Source organism: Mesoplodon bidens, assembly GCF_964165515.1.
Source record: "Mesoplodon bidens genome assembly, chromosome: 15".
Lineage (NCBI taxonomy): Eukaryota > Metazoa > Chordata > Mammalia > Artiodactyla > Ziphiidae > Mesoplodon > Mesoplodon bidens.
The window spans coordinates 984,952-1,009,932 of record NC_138171.1 but is presented as its reverse complement, the minus strand read 5'-3'; the positions used below and the strand labels follow the sequence as shown (position 1 = coordinate 1,009,932).

General features: G+C 54.7%; 1 protein-coding gene across 2 annotated transcripts; it reads right to left on the bottom strand.

Annotated features, from left to right (window-relative positions):
• On the bottom strand, positions 1 to 24,574 carry GMEB2 (glucocorticoid modulatory element binding protein 2). Of its 2 annotated transcripts, none has more exons than XM_081255748.1 (10): positions 24,524 to 24,574; positions 15,443 to 15,607; positions 14,976 to 15,073; positions 14,294 to 14,421; positions 8,614 to 8,717; positions 6,044 to 6,201; positions 4,145 to 4,216; positions 3,545 to 3,682; positions 3,133 to 3,255; positions 1 to 2,618 (listed from the first exon to the last, which is right to left on the bottom strand). In XM_081255748.1, exons 2-10 carry the CDS (start codon positions 15,571 to 15,573, stop codon positions 1,960 to 1,962), a joined length of 1,611 nt encoding a protein of 536 aa, XP_081111874.1. In that variant the 5' UTR covers positions 15,574 to 15,607; positions 24,524 to 24,574; the 3' UTR covers positions 1 to 1,959. The 2 variants fall into 2 exon arrangements, with proteins under 2 accessions (XP_081111874.1, XP_081111875.1); XM_081255749.1 differs by lacking the exon at positions 24,524 to 24,574 and adding an exon at positions 23,539 to 23,598.
• Between the last annotated feature and the right edge of the window lie 407 nt (positions 24,575 to 24,981).

The following is a 24,981-nucleotide window of genomic DNA, read 5'->3' as shown; positions in this document are numbered from 1 at the left end:
AAAACGTTTTTATTTTAAATCAAAGTACCAAGCAGATACTTGCAAAACAACATACAAAGTAGAACTCAGATGCCTCCCTTCCCCAGGCTGCCTCCGAGCCCCACAGATTCGGTCCTACCTTCCCAGACGCCCGAGCCGGGACAGCCTGCACGCGCCCGGTGGGTGGAAGGGGGAAGTGGTGGGTGGCGACAGCGAGATGGCCCGACCCCACAGTGGGCTGAAGTTTCCAGGAGGACAGTGGGCCCCTCCCCACACCCCAGGCTCAGGGCCCGCCAGGCGCCGGTGTCCGCAGGAGCAGCTGTCAGTGGCTTCCGTCCGTGTGGCTCTGAAACCCACTTTCCTCCTGGTGCCACGTGTCCTGCGGGCGGGGCGGCTTCCGAGAGGTGGCAGGTCTGACCGGAGAGGCTCCAAGCACAAGCCGCCCGGTTCCACTCACGACACGTTCTGATACGGTCTGAGCCGGACTCAGGACGGGTTGGGCGCCTCGTCCGCGGGCTCCCACTGCACGTGTATCAGAGACGCGCCTGGCAGAGGAGCGTGTAGCAAACAGGGAAGTGACATCGCGCTGACACCAGCAGGCCCGAGACAACGGCCAACCAGACGTGATGGAAACAAAACAGCCTCGGTGCTTGATGCGGGGCGAGGGCGCTGAGGTGGGGTCCGGGCCACCTGACAGACGGAAGGACGGATGGATGGATGGACGGAGCCCAGTTCCCTTCAAAGTGCGAGGCGGGCAGTGGCTTCTCTCTGGGTCTCCACAGGTGACAGACAGGAGGCCCAGGGTGCCCGTGGGGACCCTCTGCTGCAGTGGCTCAAGGCCTGCAGGAAGGCCCCTCCCTGCTCTTCCTCCTGAGTCCACAACCAGAAGACCAGAGGGCCGGCTGGACATCCTTCCCGCGAGCACCTGGGTGCCCCCACCTCACCCAGCACTGGCCCCGAACGCCCTGGGGCACCAGTGTTGGCCGGTGGGGTGCAGCCCGCCTCCAGGAGAGGGCCCCACCAGCACGCTGAACACAGGGGATCACGAGCCCTGATCTGAGGCGCGTCCCAACTGGGAGTGAACCCTCCAGAGCCCCTGCTTGTTCCTTCCACGCGCCCTCCTCAGGCCAAAGCCGCAGGGGACACCCACCATCTCGCTCCCCTGGGGGCCTTTCCGACAGTCCCTGTGTACAAAACACTCTGGAACCCAGAACAGATTGGGAAGCCTAGGCACTCAGCGTCGTTTAGGTTGAAAACACTATAAACCTGACTCTTCCTAGAAGCCTACTAAGGAGTTCACTTAAAAATACCCCCAGAGCGTGTGCAATGGCCCCTGAGCCCCTGAGCAACTGCCAGGCAGGAGTGGGGGCGGGGTGCCCCCCTCTGGCCTGTGTTGCTCAGGCCCCTCGGCCCCTCTGGCCAGGCAGGTGCCCCGGGGTCTGCACCCCGACCCCTGGGTGCCCTGCAGCACCACTGATGCCTGTTCCAGAGATGGGAGAACAGGGTGCTGGCCACACTAAACCTACAGAAAACTGTGGGAAGAAACCAAATCCATAGGATCCATGGGTTTCCACACTTGGGGACGGTTCCCAAGACATGTGTTAGTAACGGCCGACCCCAGCCGGCGGGCCGAGGCCCCACTCCCTGCCCTGCTTCTGCTGCCAGCTGCACCTGGGCCCCCTTGGCCTCCCCGACCTGGCTCCTGACCAAGGCCCCACATGTAAACAGTATTAATAAGCAACAGATGGAAAAATATATTTCCCAAGAAAACAGGGGAGGAGGCTCAGAACCCGGAGACCCGTGTCTCAGGCTGCCGCCATGTCCCTCTCCTCTCCTCTCCGTCTGTTTTGGCGTTTCCTCTCTTTGGTTCAGCAGCCCCGTGTGGCCCGCCGGGTGCCAGCGCTGTGCTCCCGGCCAGCCACGGCCCGAGGAGAGGTGGCCAGCCCTGTGCCCACGAGGGGCCTTGCCTTCTGCCGACGGCTACTTGTGCTCGTGGCCCTCCGCCATGGCGGCCACCTCGATGGTGGCCGTGTGCTCCTCGGGTCCCGGGGCGGCCACGGCGCTCTCAACAGCTCCCGTGGGCACTGTCACAATGGTGCTGCCCCCCGGTGAAACCTGGGCCACGTTCTGCAGGGTGGGGCCCAGGCCGGGCAGGGTGAGCAGCTGCAGCGGGCTCACCACCTTGACCACAGTGCTGCCGTCCTGCATGGCGGCTGTGCTCAGGACCGTGAGGCTGGACGCGTCCGGGTGGATCTCCACCGTGCTGGGGAAGGTGGTGCCCGAGGAGGCCAGCACCGTGTAGCCCCCAAGCAGCGGTGAAGCGGGGGAGCTTGCTGGAGCAGCCTGGGGCATGGCCTTGCCCAGCATGGGGGAGGGCAGGGTGGACACCACTTTGCCCAGCGGCACGCTGGTGAGCTGGGAGACAGGCACACCGGGGGTCAGGGCGATCTGGGCGGACTGGGCGAGCACCTGCGAGGCAATGGCGGCTGGCCCAGATGTGGCCCTTGCAAGCCGGGGCCGCTTCACAGGCGGGGGCAGGGAGACAGGCGTCAGCGTCATGAGCACGTTGCTGAGGTGCTGCGACTTGTGCTTGAGCTCCTTGGCCCGACGGCGGTGCTCGTCACACTGCTGCTCCAGGGCTGCGGGGACAGCGACAGGGCATGACTGCGGGGCACAGCGGGCACCCACAACCTGCCCTGGCCAGGGCCTGCGCTGACTTGGGGCCTGACCCGCATGTCCTCACAGTGATGCTCTGTCCTGTCCCCCACGGCCCTTGCAGTGACACTCTCTGTGGGGCTGCTCTGATGGGGACCCACTGCTCTGAGGAAGCAAAAGAGTCATATCCTGAGCAGCTGCCTTGCGCTGCCCGACGTGGGGACAGGACTTCCCTGTTCTCTACTGTGTTCCAATCATCCTAGCGCTCACAGGAAATTTGCCTTGGTGACGTATTAAGATAAGGAGGGCACAGCACGTAAGCAGCCTGTCTCATGCGTGGCCACAGGCACCTCCCCAGGAAGGCGCCACCTCACAGGCAAACCGCGGGGCCGAGGGTGAATTCACGGGAAGTCTGGCTGGGGTCATCTTGGTGTCACCGAGCCCATGCCCCCGCAGCTCCCGCGCAGCTGTGCGGGTCACAGTGCAAGGCCAGCGCACCTGCCAGGTCGCGGGCGTACTGCTCCCGAGAGCGGTCCATCTGGCACTTGTGGCTGGCCAGCACCTTCTTCACGAGGTCCAGCATGCCGAAGTTCTGCACGATGTTGTTGAGGAGGACGGCGTCTGCAAGGGCAGGGCGAGCACATGGGGAGCACGGGCACCCCACAGCCCCCGGTGAGATGAGGGATGGGGCCCAGCAGGTTCCTGTTTCCCGGGCTCAGCTTCGTCCCGGTGGCAAGGAGGGACCTGGTGGGAGCAGGCTAACCGCCCACCCCCGCCGACGCTGGGGCTCAGCTCGGAGCCAGAAGGAGCAGGCTGCACCCATGGCGTCCTGAAGCCGCCCACCACCGCCACCACCACGAGCAGAAGAGGCCTCCGGGCCCACAGACCAGGGCAGGGCAAGGCCGCTCACCTCGGAGCTGCAGAGGAGGGTCCTGGACCCGCTGCTGCAGACCCTTCATGGTCTCCACCAGCTCCTGGTGGAACTCCTGTATGACCTCGTCCAGCAGGCCTGCATCCTTCAGCCCTCGCCAGAAGGCAAACGTGTCATCTGTGAGAGAAGGAGAGGCTCAGAGATGGGGAGTCCTGCACAGGCAGCCCCACCGCCGGTTCCAACCACACGGAGGACCAAAGAACTGCCAGGAGGACACGGCTCTGAGGGGCAGCTGTGTCCCCCACAGCCATATGCGCAAGGCCCGTGGGTCGGCCCTGCGCTTCCTGCAAGAGGACGGCCCGGCGGTCTGCAAAGGCGAAGCCAGCCGCAAATCGGAGCCCCGCCCCAACACACTCCCTGGGTGAAAAGCCGTGGGAAGGCCCCGCCCCCTCCGTGAGACGCCCAGGAAAGCCCCGCCTACCCACCTTGACAAGTCCTGGGAAGGCCCTGCCCCCGCCATGAGAAGCCCAGGAAGGCCCCGCCCCTGCCGTGAGAAGCCCAGGAAGGCCCCGCCTCCCCACCTTGACAAGCCCCGGGAAGGCCCCGCCCCCACTGTGAGAAGCCCAGGAAGGCCCGCACCTCCGACGGCTGTGGTCCAGTCCCCAGGGTCCTCACAAGTCTCGATGGTGATAGTGGCAGGAGCCCCATTCACTGCAACCAAGATGAGCCCGGTGAGCCTCGCCTGCGACAGGCCAGCATCCCACCCACCACCCATCCCAGCTCTGACTCGCTGCGCCCACCCGCATTTTCACAAAATTGACTGAGGTGCATGAGCACAACAGAGCATACACGTGCCTTGCGTTCTCATTTCACTGTTAAACATGTACAAAGAAGGAGCTGGAACATGCCTCCTCGAACCTGTCCACGTGTCCTCAACATTCTGCTGTCCTTGTCGCGGTCACGAGCTTCTACAGCCTGCTGGCCAGGGGCCACAGGCCAGCCTTCCTGCCTGGCCTGCTCTTGGGGTCTCTGTCTCACTGACACCAAGCGTCCATCTCAGCAGCTACCATGTTTCCATTTTTGTAAATCAGAAGTGGGACTTAGAGATGCAAGCCACCCAAGCTGGTTCACCTCTGACTCTAGTGTCTGCAGGGTCCTGGACACAGTTTGGATTTGGCCATTTGGGGCTTAGAAACAAGCCTGGAAACCTAACCTCTGGGTAAGCTTTCTGACCTCATGCCAGCCTCTTTCACATCTGACAAAGACGTCGTGCTGGGGTTGTTAGATGCCTGAAATAGCTCTTTCTTAGTCTGGGCTGATACAGAGCTTTTAACTCCACGAGAGGCAACTCAGGTGTTCTGAGGACTCTGGCTGGAGACCACCACGGAGGTGAGTTTAAGCAAAGCGACAGACCATCCAAGCCACCCAGGGACAACAGAGTTCTAAGAGCTAAACCCCAAAACCCCATGTGGCCTTTACCGGACACGGCGCTCTGACTGGAGCGTCAGCGCCCGGAGCCTTCCTGGAGATCTGTCACTGCGGCCGCCTTTTACAAGGCAGAACAGAGAGTCTGGACCCAACGACCCGGAGGAGGCCCTGTTCCCACGGAAGCCACCGGCCCACCAGGAGTGCTGTCTCCCTGTGTCTCCTGGGGGCAGGGGCCTTGCCGTGACCCAGCCCCTCCCACACTGTGTAGTGCAGTCCCAGGGCCGGCCCTGACTGCTGGCAGCCTGCGTGTTCCTAGAGCTCCTGGGAGGGACTCCCAAACTGGGCCGGCTGCCAGGCCGTGCAGGTAGGGTGCAGGGACTCATTCGGGGTGAACCCCAGGACCTCACTTTGCCCCCGAGCCTCCCTCTCCATCCTCCCAAGTACAGGACAAGGCCCCTCGACCAACCACCGTCTGGTCAGCCATGAGGACAGTCCCTGGCCACACGGCAGCAGGCCCAAACTGACCTGTGGAGCAACAACTTAGGGACAATGCAATTCCCATCACAGGAAAGGTAGCGCCACCAAGTTATCAATGGGCAACATGAACAGGGAACTTGGGACCGGATTTCATGCTAACTTGTTTTAAAAAGAATCTCTGTATTCAAAAATCTGGAAGGAATTCCAGGAAATGTTTAGTCCTTCCACCAGTTAGAGCAACAGATGCCAACACAGAACATCATAAACACATCAACAAATCTCAAGTTGCAGGGAAGTGCACGAGCCGGAACCAAGTGCCACGGGGAGCGGCCCCAGGGCAAGGACAGATGGCAGACCAGGCATGTGGGGCACTCCCTGAACTGGTCACAGGTTGGGGTGGGCACTGGACGTTTGCTCTGTTGTTCTTCATACTTTTCTCTACATATGAATCATTGTATTTTATAATAAAAATGGCTTAAAAAGAGGAAGTACTTCAGTCTTCCCTGTGGATGGAACAGCAATTCAGCTAGACTTCCTCGGTGAGGAAGGAGGAGGTGGCTGCTGACCCCTGGGGCCTGGAAGGGACAGCTGAGTGGACAGGGAGGCCCCGCTTGTGGCCGGCCCAGCACGTACCGTCGGCCGTGGCGGGCGTGAGCGGGATGTACTCAGCAGGCGTGGGGCTGCCCAGGGATGCACGGGCCCCCGAGAGGTCAATCTTGGTGCTGCGGCAGGTGTTGGAGCAGACCCTGTCATGCTGGTAGAAGTCCAGCTCCCCGGAGTCCATGATCTTCCTGAGCAGAGGAGGGCGGGGTGTCAGCCGTGGAAGGCCTGCCCCGGGGCGGGCCCACAGTGGTGTGTCTGCGCAGGCAGGCTCCACCGGGGCTCCCGGGCCGGCCTCTCCAACACCCCAGCACAGCTCTCTCATCTGGCATGGGAACGCCTGCGTGTGGCTCTGTCCACAGGAAGAGCGACCACAGTGGCTGGTGCGCCGAGGGAGGTGGCTGTCGAGAGACGCCGGTCAGCACTGAGGGGCTGGGCCTCTCCGAGACGCTCTGCTGCCTGCCAGCCCCGGCGGGGGACTCAGGGCCAAAAGAGGTGCTGATGGTGGCATACCCGCCTTGTGCGTGGCCCAAAAAGCGAGACCCTCCAGAAGCACCAACAGCACCAGTGCCTCTGGATTCTCGCTGTGTCACCTCCCAGCCTCAGTTTTACCAGGACGGCACCACATATACCCTGCCTGCTGGAACGCCCCCAAGGCCCTCCTCTCTGGCCTCTCCCAGAGGGCCTGGACTTCAGTTCGGTGCATCTCGACTGGCCTGCCTCAACCCGCGAAAGGATCGGACGGCTCTAGGGCTGCCGCCCACCTCGGCCTTGGGGCAGCGTGAATGCGCTGGCTCCAGGGAGTGCAGCAGATGGCACCTCCCGGCGGTGCTCTTCCAATGAAACGGTCACAGCCGCACCACCAGGATACGCCCGGCGGCAGGTGGGGCTGAGAGAGGAAAGAGCTGGGTTGATGGGAGGGTGCAAAGCTGCTCCGGGGGAAGGAAGGGGCTCCCTAGGGAGAGTGACAGGGCTCCCACGGGCTGCAGGCACCCAGGGCAGCAGACATGCCCAAGGACAGCAAGAAGCCGCTTCCCCTGGGAATAAGCACAGGAAGGAGAGGGGCCCCTTCAGCAACAAAGCGACCAGATCCCGCCACTCTGGACACCATGAAAAACCATGGCTGTCTCTGGACAGACAGGCAGCAGGGGCCAATTCAGAGGGGCAAGCCGTTACCACCAAAGCAGGAAATGTTAAAACGTGGAAATTAGGCATTAACGTTCCTGGGGGTATAAACACAAAAGCCTAGTCTGTCCTCAGCCTTCTTGGAAGCGGCATCACCCTTCCCATTTCACAGGTGGAAGGGAGGAGCTCAGAAGGCCACCCGTGACAGGCCACACCCACCAGGGCGGCTGGTGGAACGGGCACCGCAGAGGGCCCTATGGGAGAGCCTGAGCAGGACACTCCAGACACTTGACATTCTTGGAACTGATGTCGGTGTGAAGTAGCAAAGAGCCGGCCTGAAGCTTCCCACCAATTCCTACTCAATTTCAAAGGGAAGACAAAGTGTACAGGGAGAAAGGTGACTAGACACCTCACCAAGACCCCGCCACCGACAAGGGAAGCCGATGGGGCACAGGCCAACAGGACTGACTCTAAACACAGGAAAGTTGGGGCTCTAGGCCAAGACCCCCCGAAAGCGTCAATGCTACAACTGTCACAAGGTCACAGGAACAGCGCAGCTTCGAGGAGACCAATGCTGCCAGTGAACACAGACCGTCCGGACAGGACCCTTGCTGGCAGACTGGCCATCCAGAAAGGACAGTGTCTGGACAACTGGACAGGCGAATGCACAGCAGCTTAAAGAAGCGCCGGCTCTCAACAGGGACCCGAGTCTGGGGTGATGGCGGGAGGCACACGGGGGCAGGTGCTGCCACAGGAGGAAGAAGGCTGGCCTGGCCACTGTCCTGATGAGCAGACAGCTTCACAGCCGGTGTCTTCCTGGTGACACAGTCACAGGTGCCTCGGTAAGGGGCTGGTGGTGATCAAACCAAGACAGAAAGGGCTTCCCTGGGGGTGCAGTGGTTGGGAATCCGCCTGCCAATGCAGGGGACACGGGTTCGAGCCCTGGTCCAGGAAGATCCCACGTGCCGCAGAGCAACTAAGCCTGTGCGCCACAACTACTGAGCCTGCGCTCTAGAGCCTACGAGCCACAACCACTGAGCCCACGCTCCACAACTACTGAAGCCTGCACTACTCCTAGAGCCCGTGCTCCGCAACAAGAGAAGCCACCGCAGTGAGAAGCCTGCGCACCGCAACGAAGAGTAGCCCCTGCTTGCCGCAACTAGAGAAAGCCCAGACGCAGCAACAAAGACCCAATGCAGCCAAAAACAATAAATAAATTTTTTTAAAAAAGCAAGACAGAAACCCCTGCAAGCCTGACAGGGTCGCGTGCTGGCAGGGGTGTGGGCGGCCCAGCCCCAGGGATGCTGTCCACAATCCTCATGCAGAAAATGCCCCTCATCTTCAAAACGCAAAACCCAATGAGAAAGCAGTGGCCACAGTGCTCCCCGACATAGGGTCACCAGCCCATCCCTGCCCAGTCCCTCCCGCCGGTCCCCCGCCCCATCCTGTCTCCCGCCCCACGCCCGCGCCCCACCCACCTGAGCATGATGCCGTTCATGCGGATGGCTCGCTTCCAGTCCTTCAGGGTGGACTTGCCGGCCAGGTGCACAAACTCCTTGGGGCTGATGACATGCTCGTCGTACTGTGGAGGGAAGAGCAGAGCGGAATCAGCCCAGAGCCTCCCCACGGCCCTTCCCTCCTGCCTGACACCACCCGCCCCCAGAGCCGGCCTGGGAAAGGGGGTAGATGGCAGGGCAGATGCGGTGGAGCCGTGGGCCGGCTCTCAACCTGACATTCAGGATTCAGGAAAGAATCACCCTGTGAGACGAGCCTGACCCCTGTGCACAGGGGCTGGAGCGGGGAGCTGGCCTCCTCCTGCCCCAGCGGGTAGTCAGACACTGACCCCCAGCGGGGAGGGAGCTAAGTGCTTGGCGCTTCCCCCCAGCCACACACCCAATGCCTGGGACCCAAGGACCCCACACCACTCAGAAAGGCACAGCACTCTCTCCCTCCCTTCAGACAGCAACTGGCAAACCTCCTTATGCATAACTTATTCCACAAATAATGTACACATATGTCACACCAAGTAACAGGAGACACAGTGCACAGGGTCAGCTGTGAATGTCCCTTCAGCCGGCCTGGCCCACCCCTAATGGCAGCCTTCACGGCCCAGGAGCACACGTCCACTTCAAAGTCAGGGAACTGCCCCCCCCCTCACAGGTCTGCTAGTTTCCCCCAACAGTGGCCTGAGAAGGTAAAGTATCCTATTCAGTCTTATTAAACAAGGAATTACCGGAACCAAAGAACCAACATAAAACTGCCTTTACTTAGAAAACAAAGGACTTCCCTGGTGGCACGGAGGTTAAGGATCCGCCTGCCAGTGCAGGGGACATGGGTTCGAGCCCTGGTCCGGGAAGATCCCACGTGCTATGGAGCAACAAAGTCAGTGCACAACAACTACTGAGCCTGCGCTCTAGAGCCTGTGAGCCACAACTACTGAGCCCACATGCCACAACTACTGAAGCCCATGCCTCTAGAGCCCGTGCTCAGCAACAAGAAAAGCCACCGCAATGAGAAGCCCACGCACCTCAATGAAGAGTAGCCCCCGCTCTCTGCACCTAGAGAAAGCCTGCGCACAGCTTTATTTAAAAAAAAAAAGAAAACAAGCAGGCTGGGGATGGATAAGTCACTGGTCTCAGCAGAGGCAGAAACGAAAGCTCCAACTGTGGCCTGGATGCACAGCTGGACCCTGGCCAGGGTGCCGGCCGTCCCAGGCGTCCCCTTCCCAGGGTTCCCCTTCCCCGGCGGCTGCCTTTCGGGCGCCCTGCAGTCTGTGTCAGGTTGGGCCCAGGTTACCATGCCACTGGAGCAAAAGCACCTCAACTCAGCCACACTTGCTTTGTAGCGCTCCACAGATAGTCATATTCTGCAAATTGGAGGTTCGTGACAACCCTGTTTTGAGCAAGGCTATCGGCACCGTTTTTCAAGAGCAGCTGCTCACTTCCGGTCTGTGTGACACTTTCTGGTAATTCCCGCAATATTTCAAACTTTTTCGTCATTACTATGGTTGTTACGGTGACGTGTGAGCAGTGATCTTTGACGTTACCACTGCCGCTCCGAAAGCTCAGATGACGGCCAGCATTTTTTAGCAATAAAGTACTTTTAAGTTAAGGTATGTACATCGTTTTCAGACATACTGCTGTGACACCATTAACAGAGCACAGTCTAGTGTAAACATAATGTTTACATGTGCGAGGAAACCAAACTGTGTGTGTGACTCTTCTTATTGAGACATGGGCTTTACTGAGGCGGTCTGGAACTGAACCTGCAGCGTCTCCGAGGTCTGCCTGTATCTCCAGTGCACTTGGTCGCGGCAAACGCCACCAGCCTGGGAAGCCCCTCTTGACTGGAAGCAGCTGTCCTAACTGCCTGAGCCCTGCACTCTTTCTCTGAGTCAGGAAGCCACTCATCCACTCAGTCAGCTGGTCGGGAGCCAGGCCTGAGCCTGGGCAGACAGGCAGAGTCAGAGTCAGAGGACCTCACTGGCCACTGCCCGAGCCCAGGAAGTCCACACTGGGCCCGGCCTCTGCCCCCACCATGTGACACCCTCTCTGGCCATCGCCTCTGGCCCTGCCCACACCCGGACACTGCAGCACCACCTGCCGGCCTGTCTCTCCCTTGCACCTTGTGCGCACCCCCATCCCGTCTCCCTCTGGGGGACCACGCTCTCCTCTGCTGGTTGGGCAGGTGTGCCCCACTGTCAGGGTGGGCCAGCTGATCCCACTCACAGCCCTCCAACCATCCCACCACAGAGCGTGCAGAGCCTCCTAGGATGCGCACCAGCACTGCAGAGCCCATCACCTTAGACTCACCCACCTCCTCCACTCTCCACGCCTCCAGCCACCTAAAAGCTCCTCTCTGGAACCACTTTCCCTCTGCCTGAAATCATTTCTTAGAATACCTTTAGTTACGACTTGCTGGTGGCAAACACAGTTTTGCCTGAAAATGTCTTTGTTTCTCCTAATTTCTGAAGACGATTTCACTGTGTGCAGCTTTCCTCTCCTGGCACAAGGAGACCCGCCCTGCGCCAGTCCCCTGGCTCCCTGGGAGTCTTTAGAGCTCAGCTGCCAGGGGGATCTTGCTCCACTGCTCTCGTTATTACATCTCTTTTGCTTCTAACTTTTAATTCTGCTGTGATTTCAACCTTATAAAATAACTGCAGGTACAGTCAGAGCCCCAGCGGCCCCTTCCCCAGGCTCGCTCTCCACACAGGGCCCAACTCTAAACGCTTGCGGGGTAGCCACCCTGAGTCCTTCACGCCTATTTTCTGAGAACAAGGTTCCTGCATAACCACACACAGCTCTCAACATCAGGAAACTACCATTAATGTATTATTATCTGATCCACAGGCAATATTCCAATTTCACAAACTGTCCCAATAATGGTCTTTGTGGCAACTTTTCTCTGATGCAGGACATGGCCTGATTTCGCGCTGCACTGACCACTGCGTCTTGCCTCCTTGACCCAGAGCAGCTCCTCGGCCCGATGGTGTCTTCCTGACCTCAACATCTGTGAAGCATGCAGGTCAGTGTTTTTGTAGACAAAAATTGTGCCCCTCAGTTTTTGTCTGTCTGACGTTTTCCCAAGTAGAGTCAGGTTGTGGGTTTTTGTCGGGAATGCCACAGAATCCCTGCCCATTCGATCAGAAGGCCGGGATGGAGGCTGGTCCCGATACTGATGCCCAAACGTCATCACATTTAGGGAGTGATCTGCAGGCTTCCCCCTGCCGTTCCTGCTTTGCCTCTGTAAGCAGTACCTCAATGATGGGGGTACCTGGAGACCAAATGTCCGTCATCCAGCTTCCCCTGACTAGTTTCAGCACCCCCTTGTGGCACTCTGGCTCCAGCACCCCTTCTACATTTGTTAGTTGGTGTAAGAGTTTAACCTCTCCCTTGTGTCAATGTAAATAAATAACATGAAATACACTGCAATAAATATGGGCCCATAGATTCTTGTTTTTACTTGAATCATAATCCATAACTATCATTCATTATTCTGATGCTAAAGCGTCCCAGGAGCCAGTGGAAGGTCCTCTGCACTGGCACCCATGTAGATTTTGAAATGTGGCTGGTTTCTTCTTATTCATTCAGTTTAGGATCTGCTACGTCTCTTGAACTCTGGGCTGCTCTCTTTCCTTGGTTACGAACGTTCTCAGATGCTCTCTCCCCTCAGAATTCAGATAGATGCATTAGACTTTCTTGTGCTTCCATTTTCCCTCATGACATTTTGGGGGATCATTGTCTGGATAACTTCTTCACTTCTCTCTTCCATTTCACTAATTATCTCTTCAACTGTGTCTAATGTGCTGTAAAATCCATCCACTTAAGTGTTCAATTTTAATTCTGTTTTTCACTTCTAGTTTTTTTTTTAATATTTATTTGGTTGCACTGGGTCTTAGTTGCAGGAGGTGGGCTCCTTAGTTGCAGCTCATGAGCTCCTTAGTTGTGGCATGCAAACTCTTAGTTGCAGCATGCATGTGGGATCTAGTTCCCTGACCAGGGATCAAACCCAGGCCCCCTGCATTTGGAGTCTTATCCACTGTGCCACCAGGGAAGTCCCTCTAGCTTGTTGTTGTTGTTGTAATTTTTAATTAATTTTTTTTTGTGTGTGTGTGTGTGGCTGTATTGGGTCTTCATTGCTGTGCATGGGCTTTCTCTAGTTGTGGTGAGCAGGGGCTACTCTTAGTTGCGGTTCACAGGCCTCTCATTGTGGTGGCTTCTCTTGTTGTGGAGCACGGGCTCTAGGCGCTCGGGCTTCAGTAGTTGTGACACGCAGGCTCAGTAGTTGTGGCTCACGGGCTCTAGAGCGCAGGCTCAGTAGTTGTAGCACACAGGCTTAGTTGCTCTGCGGCATGTGGGATCTTCCTGGACCAGGGCTTGAACCCATGTCCCCTGCATTGGCAGGCAGATTCTTTTTTTTTTTTTTGGCAGGCAGATTCTTAACCACCGCGCCACCAGGGAAGCCCTCTTTTATTTCTTGAAGTAAATTAAACGTAATTATTTTATATTCTGTGTCTCAAAATTCCAACCTGCAGCATTTGTGGGTCCGATTCTGCTATCTGTGGTTTCTGTGTGCACTCATTCAGGTGCTTTATTTCCTGTGTGCTCAGTGTTTTGTTTTGCTTTACTGTGAGCTGCTCCTTTTCTTGGAACTTTGTCTGTCAAAATCACTTGAAACCTGAGATAAAGATGAGTTCTACCAAAAAGGATTTTTCATTTGCTTTTGTCAGATTCCTGGGGGAGCTGTCAGCCAGGAACAACCTACGACTAAACTCTTAGCTAAAGGTGTTCACACTCTACAGGCCACATGTGAATCCTCAAGAGGGTTCTCTCCTCCACCCGGTGCTAAGACATGAGACCGGAGTTTTCCATGCCCTGGGGGACAGAGGGGACGGGGAGTCTGTGATTAGCATACTCTAACCCCCAGCACTGAGGGTAGAGGCCTCTGGAAGTAGCAGCAGCAGAGGGACAATCTCTGCCCCCAACAACACACATAAGTTGGGAGCCCTGGGCTTCACCTTCTCATCTCCAGCCCCATGAGGCTGAGAAAATCAGTGTCGGGCCAAGGCTCTCAGACAAAAGCCGGGGTTGGTGCTTGGCCTCCCTCTATAATCCACCTTTATTCAGGCCCTGGGCATGACTATTTCGTCCTCTTTTACCAGCTTAAGGAGGTATCTAGAAGATGCGTTACGAAAATATCTTAAGTGGCATTTTTGGCTGTTTTCAGCACAAGGTGAGTCTGGGTACCTAAACCATCGCGTTGCAGAAGGAGCCGACCTCTCCCCTCCGTCTCAGTCACGGCTGCTGCTGAGTCTTTGCAAAGCATCCCTCTCGTTCAACCTGCCCAGCAGAGTCACTGCCAATCCCAGCGTCAGCAGAGCTGCCTTCCCAGCCTCTCTCCACAGCTTTGCTCCAGGAACAGAGCATCTCTGCCCTGAGGCTCTCCGTGTGCCCCAGCGACAATCCTGTCTGTCCCTGAAGGCTCCTTCCTTCTCCTCTGCTCTCCCAAGCACGGGATTTCTGCCTTCTGAACTGCCCCCACAGGTCACACCCCCTGCTGTAGGGGTCTTCTTTTGTTTGCTTCACAGCTGCGGTACTGGGGGCCCCTCCCTGCAGCCCGGCACGCAGGCCTGTGCTCTGGTTGCACCAGAACCCTCACCTGAACACACTTCACATTGATGCCGGGGCACACAAACTTCCTCCAGATCAGGTTGGCTCTGCTGTCCCCGCAGGTGATGGGGTACACGATCTCGGCCTCCAGGCTCTCCTCCTCTTCAGCCATCTTCACTTCTCACCAGGTGTGTCGACAGGGAAAGGGGCAACATAGAAAATCAGTTACAACTTCTCCAAAGCACTTCCCGCAGAAGCACAACATTAACTACCAACCTAGAAACCGGAAACTAAAATCCAGGAGGGACTGAGACAGGACCAAGGTGGGCGGGGACATTTCTCATCAGCCCGAAATAAAGAGCCACTGAAGGAAACAAACATTACCTGGCACAATTCCAGAGAAAACCTATTCTTAACATTTGGAAGAGCTCTGAGGCCTTCAGTGTTAGGCAACAGGAAAAGACCAAAGGTGATAAATCATCTTCACTGCCACTCACTGACAGCTACACTAAGTAGAACCACAAAACCAAGCTCTCCCCGCCAGCCACAGGCCAAGGCCACACCTGGAGACCCTGGAGCCAGGGCCTCTGTGGCGCCACCTCTGAAGAAGAGCCCACAGGAGAGCCTCAGGAACCTCTGACTGGCCCCCTACTGATGGGAGGACCGTCCCCTCGGAAAAGCCACCTCCAGAGTTGCCTGCGGGCGCTGCCACGAGAAGGCAGGCTCCCTACCTAGCACGGCCTCCTTGAGCTGCGAGGACGCTGTGAACGCGGCTGCAGCAGCTGCCGCGGCGTCTTCCGTCTCCATGTTGCCCTCCGTCAGGTCACTCCTGGAACAGAGGGGAGGAGGAAGGGGACGTGAACACCTGCAACGACAGCCGGCCTCGCGCTCTGCGGCCACTTCTGCCTGACCGTCCAGTCCAGCCCGAGGCCACGGCGCGGCAGGCTCAGGGCCACGCGCTGCCTGTCACCGCGCTGCTGACCCCACAGGCGTTGCTCCTTGGCTTCCCTTGGAAGACCCAGTTCCTAACTGGCCCTACTGTGTTCTTGTCAGAGGAGAAGTTACCGTGCGCTTAGGGACACGAAGCTGTGACCTTGGTGTCGGGAGAAGAGTCAGGGAAGCGTTACTCGCTCCTGGCCGGGTGGCGGCTCCGCGTCCCCTGGCGCCCCCTGCCCCCAGGCCGGGTGCCCATCCTCACCCGTGCGGGCCCAGGTTGGTGGTGACCAGCACGGTCTTCACCTCCTCCACGCCGCTGCCATCCGCCGCCGTATCGGGCGTCGTCACCACCACCACCTCCTCCATGTGGACGCTCACGTCGGGGGTGGCCATGGCTCAGCGGACAGGAGGCGCCAGGGCACCGGGCCTGCAGGGCAACAGGGGGGCACAGGGTCTGCATGGGGACCTCGCTACCTTCTGACAGAAGCGATGCAAGAGAAGGGCTCTTCCAGGGCCTCGGGCTCTGGCAAGGATGGAGTGAGCACTGAGAAAGGAAGCCCTGGAAGAATCTCGGAGCCATGACAGGCTTGAAAGCCCACTGGTCACCTGCGGGGGACGGGGAAGGAACCAGAATGTGGGCAGACACCTCTGGAGGTGGGTCCCACGCCCTGAACTCAGGGCTGTGCACAGAAAGCCCGCGGAGGGACTTTCCTGGCGGTCCAGTGGTTAAGACTCTGTGCTTCTACTGCAGAAGGCATGGGTTCGATCCCTGGTCGGGGAACTAAGATCCCGCGTGCTGAAGCACGACCCAGAAACAGACAAAAGAAAGCCCTTGGAGATGAATCCTGTCTCTGGTCTGGGGGACCCTCCCAGGCATTATTTTGTCTTCACTGGCTCTGCCCTCCAGCAAGCCCCAGGCCCTCTAAACTCCATGACAGTCACGGCCAGGCAGGCACCGAAAACTCCGGGGACCCAGAGGCACCCCACTGCTCTCCTGCTCTCCATCCTGTGGCGCTTGGCTCAGGGCAGACCAGGTACTGATGCATCGTAGCACAGAGGACACGTAAGAGGCCTGGCTTTTAGCCAAAGCACAAGGAAGGGGGTTCTGGGGGTCAGAGAGTATGCAGGAGACTGCGGAGAGGAGGGAGGCAGAAAGGGCCTGCCCCCAGCTGTGCGCGAAGGCCTGGGTCCCTCCTCACCTGTCCGCGTGTGGACCTGACCCTAAATGGCAAAAACCAAAGATGTCGAGGACCGACCTCCAGGATCGACCCCCACCCAGGTTTCAGACTGGCCTTGGGTGGCACCTATGGGACAGATCCAGAGAACACTGCACAGGCTGGAAGGCTGAACTGACTCAGGACCACGCCTGCCCAGAGGGGGCTCAGAACCCACAAGCCAGGTCCATTTCCTGCTACAACAAAATGCTCCATCCTCCACGGGGTTTAAACGAGAGCCAGAATCTCACAACACAATATTCAACGTATCCAGAATATGATCCAGAATTATCTAACACACAAAGAACCAGGAAAGTCTGACCAATTCTCAAGGGAAAAATTATACAAGAGAAGCCCATACAAGGTGACCAGTGGAATCCACAGTGACCTCAGAGCTGCGGGCGCTCCTGCTTCACAAGTGGAGCCAGCCGTCCTTGAAAGGGCTGCCGCAGGAACCGAAGTCACAGCCAAGCGGAAATTTGATAATTAAAAAATGTAATAACAGAAATAAAAAAATCTACCAGGTGGGCTCAATATCAGAATGGAGATGAGAGAGGAAAGAGATACAGCAATGAAAATAAAGATAGATCAGTACAAATGATCTAATCTGAACAACAGAAAGAAGATGGAAAAACAAAATGAACAGAGCTTCAGGGAATGCAGAACAATATAAAAAGTTGGCCATCTGTATCACCAGAGTCCCAGAAGGAAAGAAGGAAAAAGTGTGATGCTAAAAAAACTCTGAAAAAATAATAGCTGAACACTTCCCAAATGTAGTGAAAAATATAAACTTACACATCAAGAAGCTCAACAAACCTCACAAAGAATAAACTCAAAGAAATCTACACCCAGAACATAATCAAACTGCCGAAAACTAACGACAATGTTAAGAACATTCCAAAAGCAAAAGGTATGTATTTCCACATGAGAACAACAATTTGAAGGCCTGTGGGACTCTCTCCTCAGAACCACAGAGCCCGAGGCAGGGACATTTTTAACGTGCTGAAAGAAAAGAACCTCGGCCCAGGATTCTGCAACAGTGAGAAGATCCTTTAGAAATGAAGGCACAATAAAGACATTTTCAGATAAAGGAAAATTAAGAGAACTGGCCACAATCAGACCTAATGCAGTACTTCAGACAGAAGGAAATTACAGCAGAGGGAAGCCTGGAACTTCAGGAATGAAGGAAGGCAACCAAAGTGGTGAATATCTGGATAAACACAATAAATGGTTGTTCCCTTCGGTTCTTCAGGCGTGTCTGACAGCTGAAAGCAAACATTCAACCCTGCTGGTGGGACTCAGTGTGCACAAACATAGACCACCTCCAGCTTCAAAGGGGATGGTGCCAGGGCCTACACGGTGGTCCCGCTTCTCTATCCCTCTGAAGGGGGAGAACACTGTTCTAAGCAGACAGAAAACTCAAGTCCTTCAACATGTGAATGGGGGAGCAAACTGCATATTCCATGGAATGACCTCTGGAAGGTCATCCAGAGACGAAAGAAATGAGGTAGGAAGCCACAAAAAGACACGGCGGGGACTTCCCTGGTGGCACAGTGGTTAAGAATCTGCCTGCCAGGCTTCCCCAGTGGCGCAGTGGTTGAGAATCCGCCTGCCGATGCAGAGGACATGGGTTCGTGCCCCGGTCCGGGAAGATCCCACATGCCACGGAGAGGCTGAGCCCGTGAGCCATGGCCGCTGAGCCTGCGCGTCCGGAGCCTGTGCTCTGCAACGGGAGAGGCCATAACAGTGAGAGGCCCGTGTACCGCAAAAAAAAAAAAAAAAAAAAAAAGAATCCGCCTGCCAATGCAGGGGACACGGGTTCGAGCCCTGGTCCAGGAAGATCCCACATGCCATGGAGCAGCTAAGCCCGTGTGCCACAACTACGGAGCCTGCGCTCTAGAGCCCACAAGCCACAACTACTGAGCCCACGTGCCAAAACTACTGAAGCCCACATGCCTAGAGCCCGTGCTCCGCAACAAGAGAAGCCACCGCAATGAGAAGCCCGTGCACTGCAACAAAGAGTAGCCCCTGCTCACCATAACTAGAGAAAGCCCACGCGCAGCAACAAAGACCCAACGCAGCCATAAATAAATAAATTTATTTATTTATTTAAAAAAAGACACGGCAGACCCTTAAATGCACACTGTGAAGTCACAGAAGCCAGCCTGAAGAGACCAGTGGTTGCCAGAGGGTTGGGGGGGTGGGCAGGAGGATGAATAGGCGAAGCACAGAGGATGTTTAGGGCAGTGAAACTACTCTGTGTGATACTGTCGTGGTGGATATTCACCATCACGCATCTGTCAAAACCCACGGGATGTACAACACCAAGGGGGCACCCCAAGGTAAACTATGGGCTTTGGATGGTTCTGATGTGTCAATGTAGGTTCATTCTTCGTAAAAATACATACCCTCTGTTGAGTGATTTCATTAATAGGGGAAGCCATGCACGTGTGGGGGCAGGGAGTACATGGGAAGTCTCTAGAACTCTTTCTCAATTTTGTTGTAAACCTGAAAGTGCTCTGAAAACTTAAGTCTTAATTAAAAAATATAAAAATAAAACATACACTGTACAACACCAAAAGTGAACCCCAATGTAAACTATAGACTCTGGCTGATGACGGGTCAACTGGGGTTTGTGATTGTAACAAACATACTACTCTGGTGAGGATGTTAGTGCTGAGGGAGGCTGGGAAGGGGGCACATGGGAACTCTGGGGGCTCCTGCTCAACTGTGCTGTGAACATAAACCTGCCCCCAAATGAAGTATGTATATTACAATACAGCGAACAGAGAATATAGTGGAAAATGCAAAGACAAGCTATAGGTGGAAGAAAATGCTTGCAAATTGCCATGTCTGACAAAGAACTTGCATGCAGAATATACAAAGAACTCAACAACAACAACACAACTTAAAAGCAGGCAGGAGTGGGGCCTTCCCTGGTGGTCCAGTGGTTAATAATCCGCCTTCCAATGCAGGGGACGCGGGTTCGAGCCCTGGTCAGGGAACTTAGGATCCCACATGCCACAGAGCAACTAAGCCTGCACGACGCAACTAAGATCCGATGCAGCCAAATAAACAAATACATTTTTAAAATAAATAAATAAAAGTAGGCAGAAGGTTTGAACAGACACTTCACCAAAAGAGAAGTCCAAATAAGCACACAGAGGGACTTCCCTGGTGGTCCAGTGGTTAAGACTCTGCACTCCCAGTGCAGGGGGCCTGGGTTTGATCCCTGGTCAGGGAACTAGAGCCCGCATGCCGCAACTAAAGGAGCCCACATGCCGCAACTAAGACCCAGTGCAGCCAAATAAATAAATAAATAAATAAATATTAAGAAACAGTAAACACACAGAAAGATGCTTGACATCATTAACCCACAGGAAAATGCAAACTAAAACCATAACGATACTACCACACCTATTAGAACAGCTTAAAAAGCTGGCGATACAAAGACTGTGAGGATGTGCAGCAACTGGAACTCTCACACACAGCTGCTCAGTGCGGCCACTCTGAAAAGGGTCTGGATGTTTCTCAGAAGGCTACATGTACTCTTATTACATGACCCAGCAACCCCACTCCTAAGTATCTGCCCCACAGAAACGAAGACCTGGGTTTCTTTCAAAACCTGTACACACAATTCTATGACAGCTTTATTCATAACTGTCAGAAACTGGAAACAACTCAAATGACCTTCAATAGATGAAAAGAGAAACAAACCTTACAAAAGAATACTCCTCAGCAATAAAAATAAATAAATAAATAAGCTACTCGATATGTGCAACAAGCTGGATGGATCTCCAGAGAATCATGCTGAGGGGGTTACACACGCAGACCCTGGAGGTATCGGCCACCACCATAAAGTGAATGTCACCATAAAGTGAGGCACGTGACATTTTCCGTTTCTCAGTGCATATAAAAGTTATATCTACACTATATTATAGTCTATTATGTGTACAGTAGCATTATGCCTAAAAATGACATACATACCTTAATGAAAAAAGAATTTATTGCTAAAAAATACTAACCACCATCTGAGCCCTCAGAGTCTTAGTAGTGACATCAAAGATCACGGATCACAGATCACTGTAACAAACATATTAATAATGCAAGAGTTTCAAAAATTCCGAGAATTACCAAAATGTGACACAGAGACCCAAACTGAACAAATGTTGTTGGAAAAATGGAGCTGATAGACTTGCGCGACGCGAGGTTGTCACGAACCTTCAATTTGTAAAAAATACAGTATCTGCGAAGCACAAAAAGTGAAGCCCAATAAAACAAGGTGGGCCTGTAGGCTGTATGAGTCCACTTACATGACATTTTGGAAAAGACAAAACTCTAGTGATAAGAGAACAAATCATTGGTGCCAGGGGCTGGGGGAGGAGGAGGAGGCATAAAAGGACAGCACAAGGGAGATTCTGGGGGTGATGGGATTGTTCTGGATTCCGATCATGGGGGCAGCTACATGATGAATCTATACAGGTGTTAAACTCATACAACTGTACACCAAACAACCATAAAAGTTTACCATTTGCGAATCTTTCAAAAAAATTAAATTGGCCAAAAAAAGCGCTACTGTATCCTGGCATATATGGTCAACTGATTTTTGCCAAGGGTGCCAAGACCATTCAATGGGGAATGGGGACAGTCTCATCCATATGTGGAGCTGGGACAACTGGACATCTGCAGGCAAAAGAATGAGGCTGGACCCTTACACCACAGACAAAAATTAACATAAAATGGATCAAAGTTCCAAACGTAAGAGCAAATACTGTAAAACCCTTAGAAGAAAACACAGGGGAAAATCTTCCTGACACTGGATTTGGCAAAGATTTCTTTTTCTTTTCTTTCTTTTTTTCATTTTTTTTGGCCGCACCAGCACAGCTTGTGGGATGTTAGTTTCCTGCCCAGGGATGGAACCCAGGCCCTCAGCAGTGAGAGCGCAGAGTCCTAACCACTGGACCATCAGGGAGTTCCCTGGCAATGATTTCTTGAATATGACACCAAAAGCACAGGCAATAAAAGAAAAAACAGATAAATTAGACTCCGTTAAAATTAAAAACTATTGTGCATCAAAGGACACTCTCAGGAGACTGAAAAGACAACCTACACACTGGAAGAAAGTGCCTGCAAAGCATGTGTCTGCCAAGGGATTCACATCCAGGATACAGCTCAACAAGAACAAAACAACTTAAACCATGGGCAAAGGACTCAGAATAGACATTTCTCCAAAGGAAATATGCAAATAACCTGTAAGCCATTGAAAAGATGCCCAACAACCCTAATCACTAGGGAAATGCACACAAAAACCACAAGGAGGTACCACTTCACACCCATCAGGATGGTTATTATAAACAAACAAACGTAAAGTACATGTGGTCAGGATGCGGAGAAACTGGGAACACTGTGCACCACTAGCAGACAAGCAAAACGGTGAAGCCGCTGTGGAAATCAGTCTGGCAGTTTCTCAAAAAGCTACATGTAGGGGGGCTTCCCTGGCGGTCCAGCAGTTAAGACTCCGCGGTTCCACTGCAGGGGGCATGGGTTCAATCCCTGGTTGGGGAAGTAAGATTCTGCAAGCCGCACATTGGCCAAAAAAAAAAGACCACTTTAAAATCGGCCTTAAAGTAACATTGCTCCGTGGTGCTTGGCTCTCACCGAGGTACCGCTGCTTCACCGGGTGGACTCCAAGGGGGCCAGAAAGCCACGCTTGAGCTCAAAGCTGCAGAAAGGCAGGGACCTACCCTATGGGCGGCTGTCCTCACCCACATCTCAAAACCGCACAGAGCGCTAAGCAGTGGGAACACACAAACCGGAATTCCTGCCTCTCCAATATCAAGTTTTCAAAATTCTTCTTTCCCAATTAACCTTGAGGTAAAGAAGATAGGAGGAAGTATTTCTAAAGTAGCATTCTTAGGCATAAATATACAAAAACAGGACAAAAATGTGAGTGTGCGGTCAGTACATTGGATTCAGATCTGACTTTCCGTGTCTTCCAAATAATCACAAATATTTTCTTTTGATAAAAATACCACTAGAAACATAGCAGAGGTCACAAAGCAGTGGCCCATGGACACAACTTTTTTTTATATATATATATTTATTTATCTTGGCTGCGCAGGGTCTTAGTTGCAGCACGCCTGATCTTCATTGCAGCATGCGGGATCTTTAGTTGTGGCATGCAAATTCTTAGTTGCAGCATTCATGCGGGATCTAATTCCCTGACCAGGGATCGAACCCAGGCCCCCTGCATTGGGAGCACAGTCTTACCCACTGGACCACCAGGGAAGTCCCAGCACAATTTCTTTGATTCTCACTGTGTTTCAAATTTTTTAATTAGTTGCCAGTTTTTTCAAATTTTACAGGGTTCACATTTTAAAAATCCAGATTTCCGGCTTCTCGAAAAATGTCACAAGAATTCATCTCTAGAGGTGGTCCCCCTAGTCCTGCATTTCCTTGAGAATCTGGGCTTCCTGGCCCTGCCCTCCTGTGGGGCGAGGGGGGCGCAATGCACTAGCTGACCAGTCTCGACCACACCCTGCGTCACACCCAGCCAGGACGCACCCGGCTCTTAAGTGTATGATGTATATGTACAAATCCCCGCCCCACCGTGCCCCCCGTCCAGTAGGTCTTCCCAAAGTTTTACACTTCCTACAAAGAAACAATTTTTGAACAGTTTGCTTAATTTATCTTGTTACATTTGGAATTTATTTAATCCATTTGGTTTTACCCTAAGCGGACTGACCTACACTGTTGTACACTGTTGGTGGGAATGTAAATTGGTGCAGCCACTATGAAAACAGTACCCAGGTTCCTCAAAAGACTAAAAATAGAACTACCATGTGTTCAGCAACCCCACTTCTGGGTGTATATCGGAAGGAAAACAAATCAGGATACCCAAGAGACACCTGCACCCCATGTTCACTGCAGCGTTATTTACAATAGCCAAGATGTGGAAGCAACCTAAATGCCCACGGACAGATGAGTGAATAAAAATTTGGTATACACATACAATGAAATATAACTTAGCCTTAAAAAAAAAAAAAAGGAAATTTTGCCATTTGTGACAACGTGGATGGATGTAGAGATCATTCTAAGGGAAATAAGCCAGACACAGGACAAAATACTACATGCTACCACTTACATGAGGACTCTATAATAGTCAAACGCGGAGAAGCAGACAGTGGAACTGTGGTTGCCAGGAGCTGGTGGAGGGGGAATGGGACACATCAAAAAGTACAAAGCTTCACTTATGCGAAATGACTAAGTCCTAGAGGTCTAAGTTACAGCATAGGGCCTATGGTTAACAATATCGTACTGTATACTTAAAATTTTGCTAGTTCAGCGTTCTTATCACAAACTAATAAGAGCGGGAATAAACTTCTGGAGGCGATTGACAGGTTAATAGCATAGATTGTGGTTTTATGGGTGCACACTTAACTCATCAAGTTATATACTTCAGTTATGCACAGATTTTTGTAAGTTAAAAAAGACTGATGTAACTGAAACTGTATTTGCAGTGTTAGCAAAGAAAGAAAACGTTGATTCACTGGAAGTGTCGCTCGACTACATGAACTATAAAGTTAAATATGTAACAGGTCATTACTGGCAATGGACCCATATTGATTGGTTCCTACCACGGGGTTCAAGCAAATACGGGTCTCACTAAAGGGTTGCACGCACGCGGCCCCCAAGGGAAAGGGGGGGCATTCACCAGGCCCCCACGAGAGGGGGTGTATCCACAAGGCCCCCAAGGGAGAGGGGCATCCGCGCGGCCCCCACGGGAAGGGGGGGATTATCCACGCGGCCCCCAGGGAAGGGGAGAATTCACGCGGTCCCACGGTAAGGGGGGGGTAATCCACGCGGCCCTCTCCACGCAGCCCCGCCTAGGGCCCTCCCCGGCACCCGCCGCCCGCGGCCCGCCGCCTTCCGGCAAGATGGAAGCCGCGCCGCCGCCGACGCGCCTGACGCGGGCCCGTGACGCCCGTGACGCCCGCCGCGCGCCGCCGCCCCTCCCCCGCTCCCCTCCCCCCGCCGTAACGTCCTGACGCTCCGCAGGGACCCCTGACTGGACGGCGGCGCGCGGCGGAGCGAGAGGCCTCGCCACAGGGGGGGCGGCGGGCGCTTACCTGGGCCGCGGCCGGGCCTGCGCGGGCGCCAGCGGGCGGGCGGCGGCGGCGGCAGCGGCTGCGGCGGCGGCGGCCGCGGGCTCCGCTCCTTGTTGGGGATTCGGCGGCGGCGGCGGCGGCGGCGGCCCGGGCGCGCGCTTCCTAGTGACGCAGGCGGCGGGGCCGCGCACGCACGGGCAAGGGCGAGCCCGGATATTTATTTGGCGCTCGGCCGGGAAGCGGGAGGTGCCGAGAAATAAGTCCCGGCTGGGCCCGACGCGCGTGCGCGCGGGCGAGGGCAGGGCCGGAGGTGGGTGCTTCGGTTCCTTGCTGGGCGGGTGCTCTGCGACCCGCCCGCTGGCTCACCTGCCGGGACTGGCGGACACACCTGCTCGGCGCGGACTTCCCGGGTAGAGGGTGCGTAGGGGGACGCGCTTAGGGTTGGCGAGAAAGGTGAGTGACCTGCCCGCGTGTGCAAA

Bases quoted from the DNA above. Each gene is read 5' to 3' on its own strand.
- GMEB2 (XM_081255748.1), bottom strand. From the start codon at position 15,573: ATGGCCACCCCCGACGTGAGCGTCCACATGGAGGAGGTGGTGGTGGTG. The intron at 14,422-14,975 runs GTAGGGAGCCTG...CCTGGTGAGAAG, and splicing joins GCTCAAGGAGGCCGTGCTAG to TGAAGATGGCTGAAGAGGAG. The intron at 3,256-3,544 runs GTGAGCGGCCTT...CTGCCCTTGCAG, and splicing joins CCCTCCTCTGCAGCTCCGAG to ACGCCGTCCTCCTCAACAAC.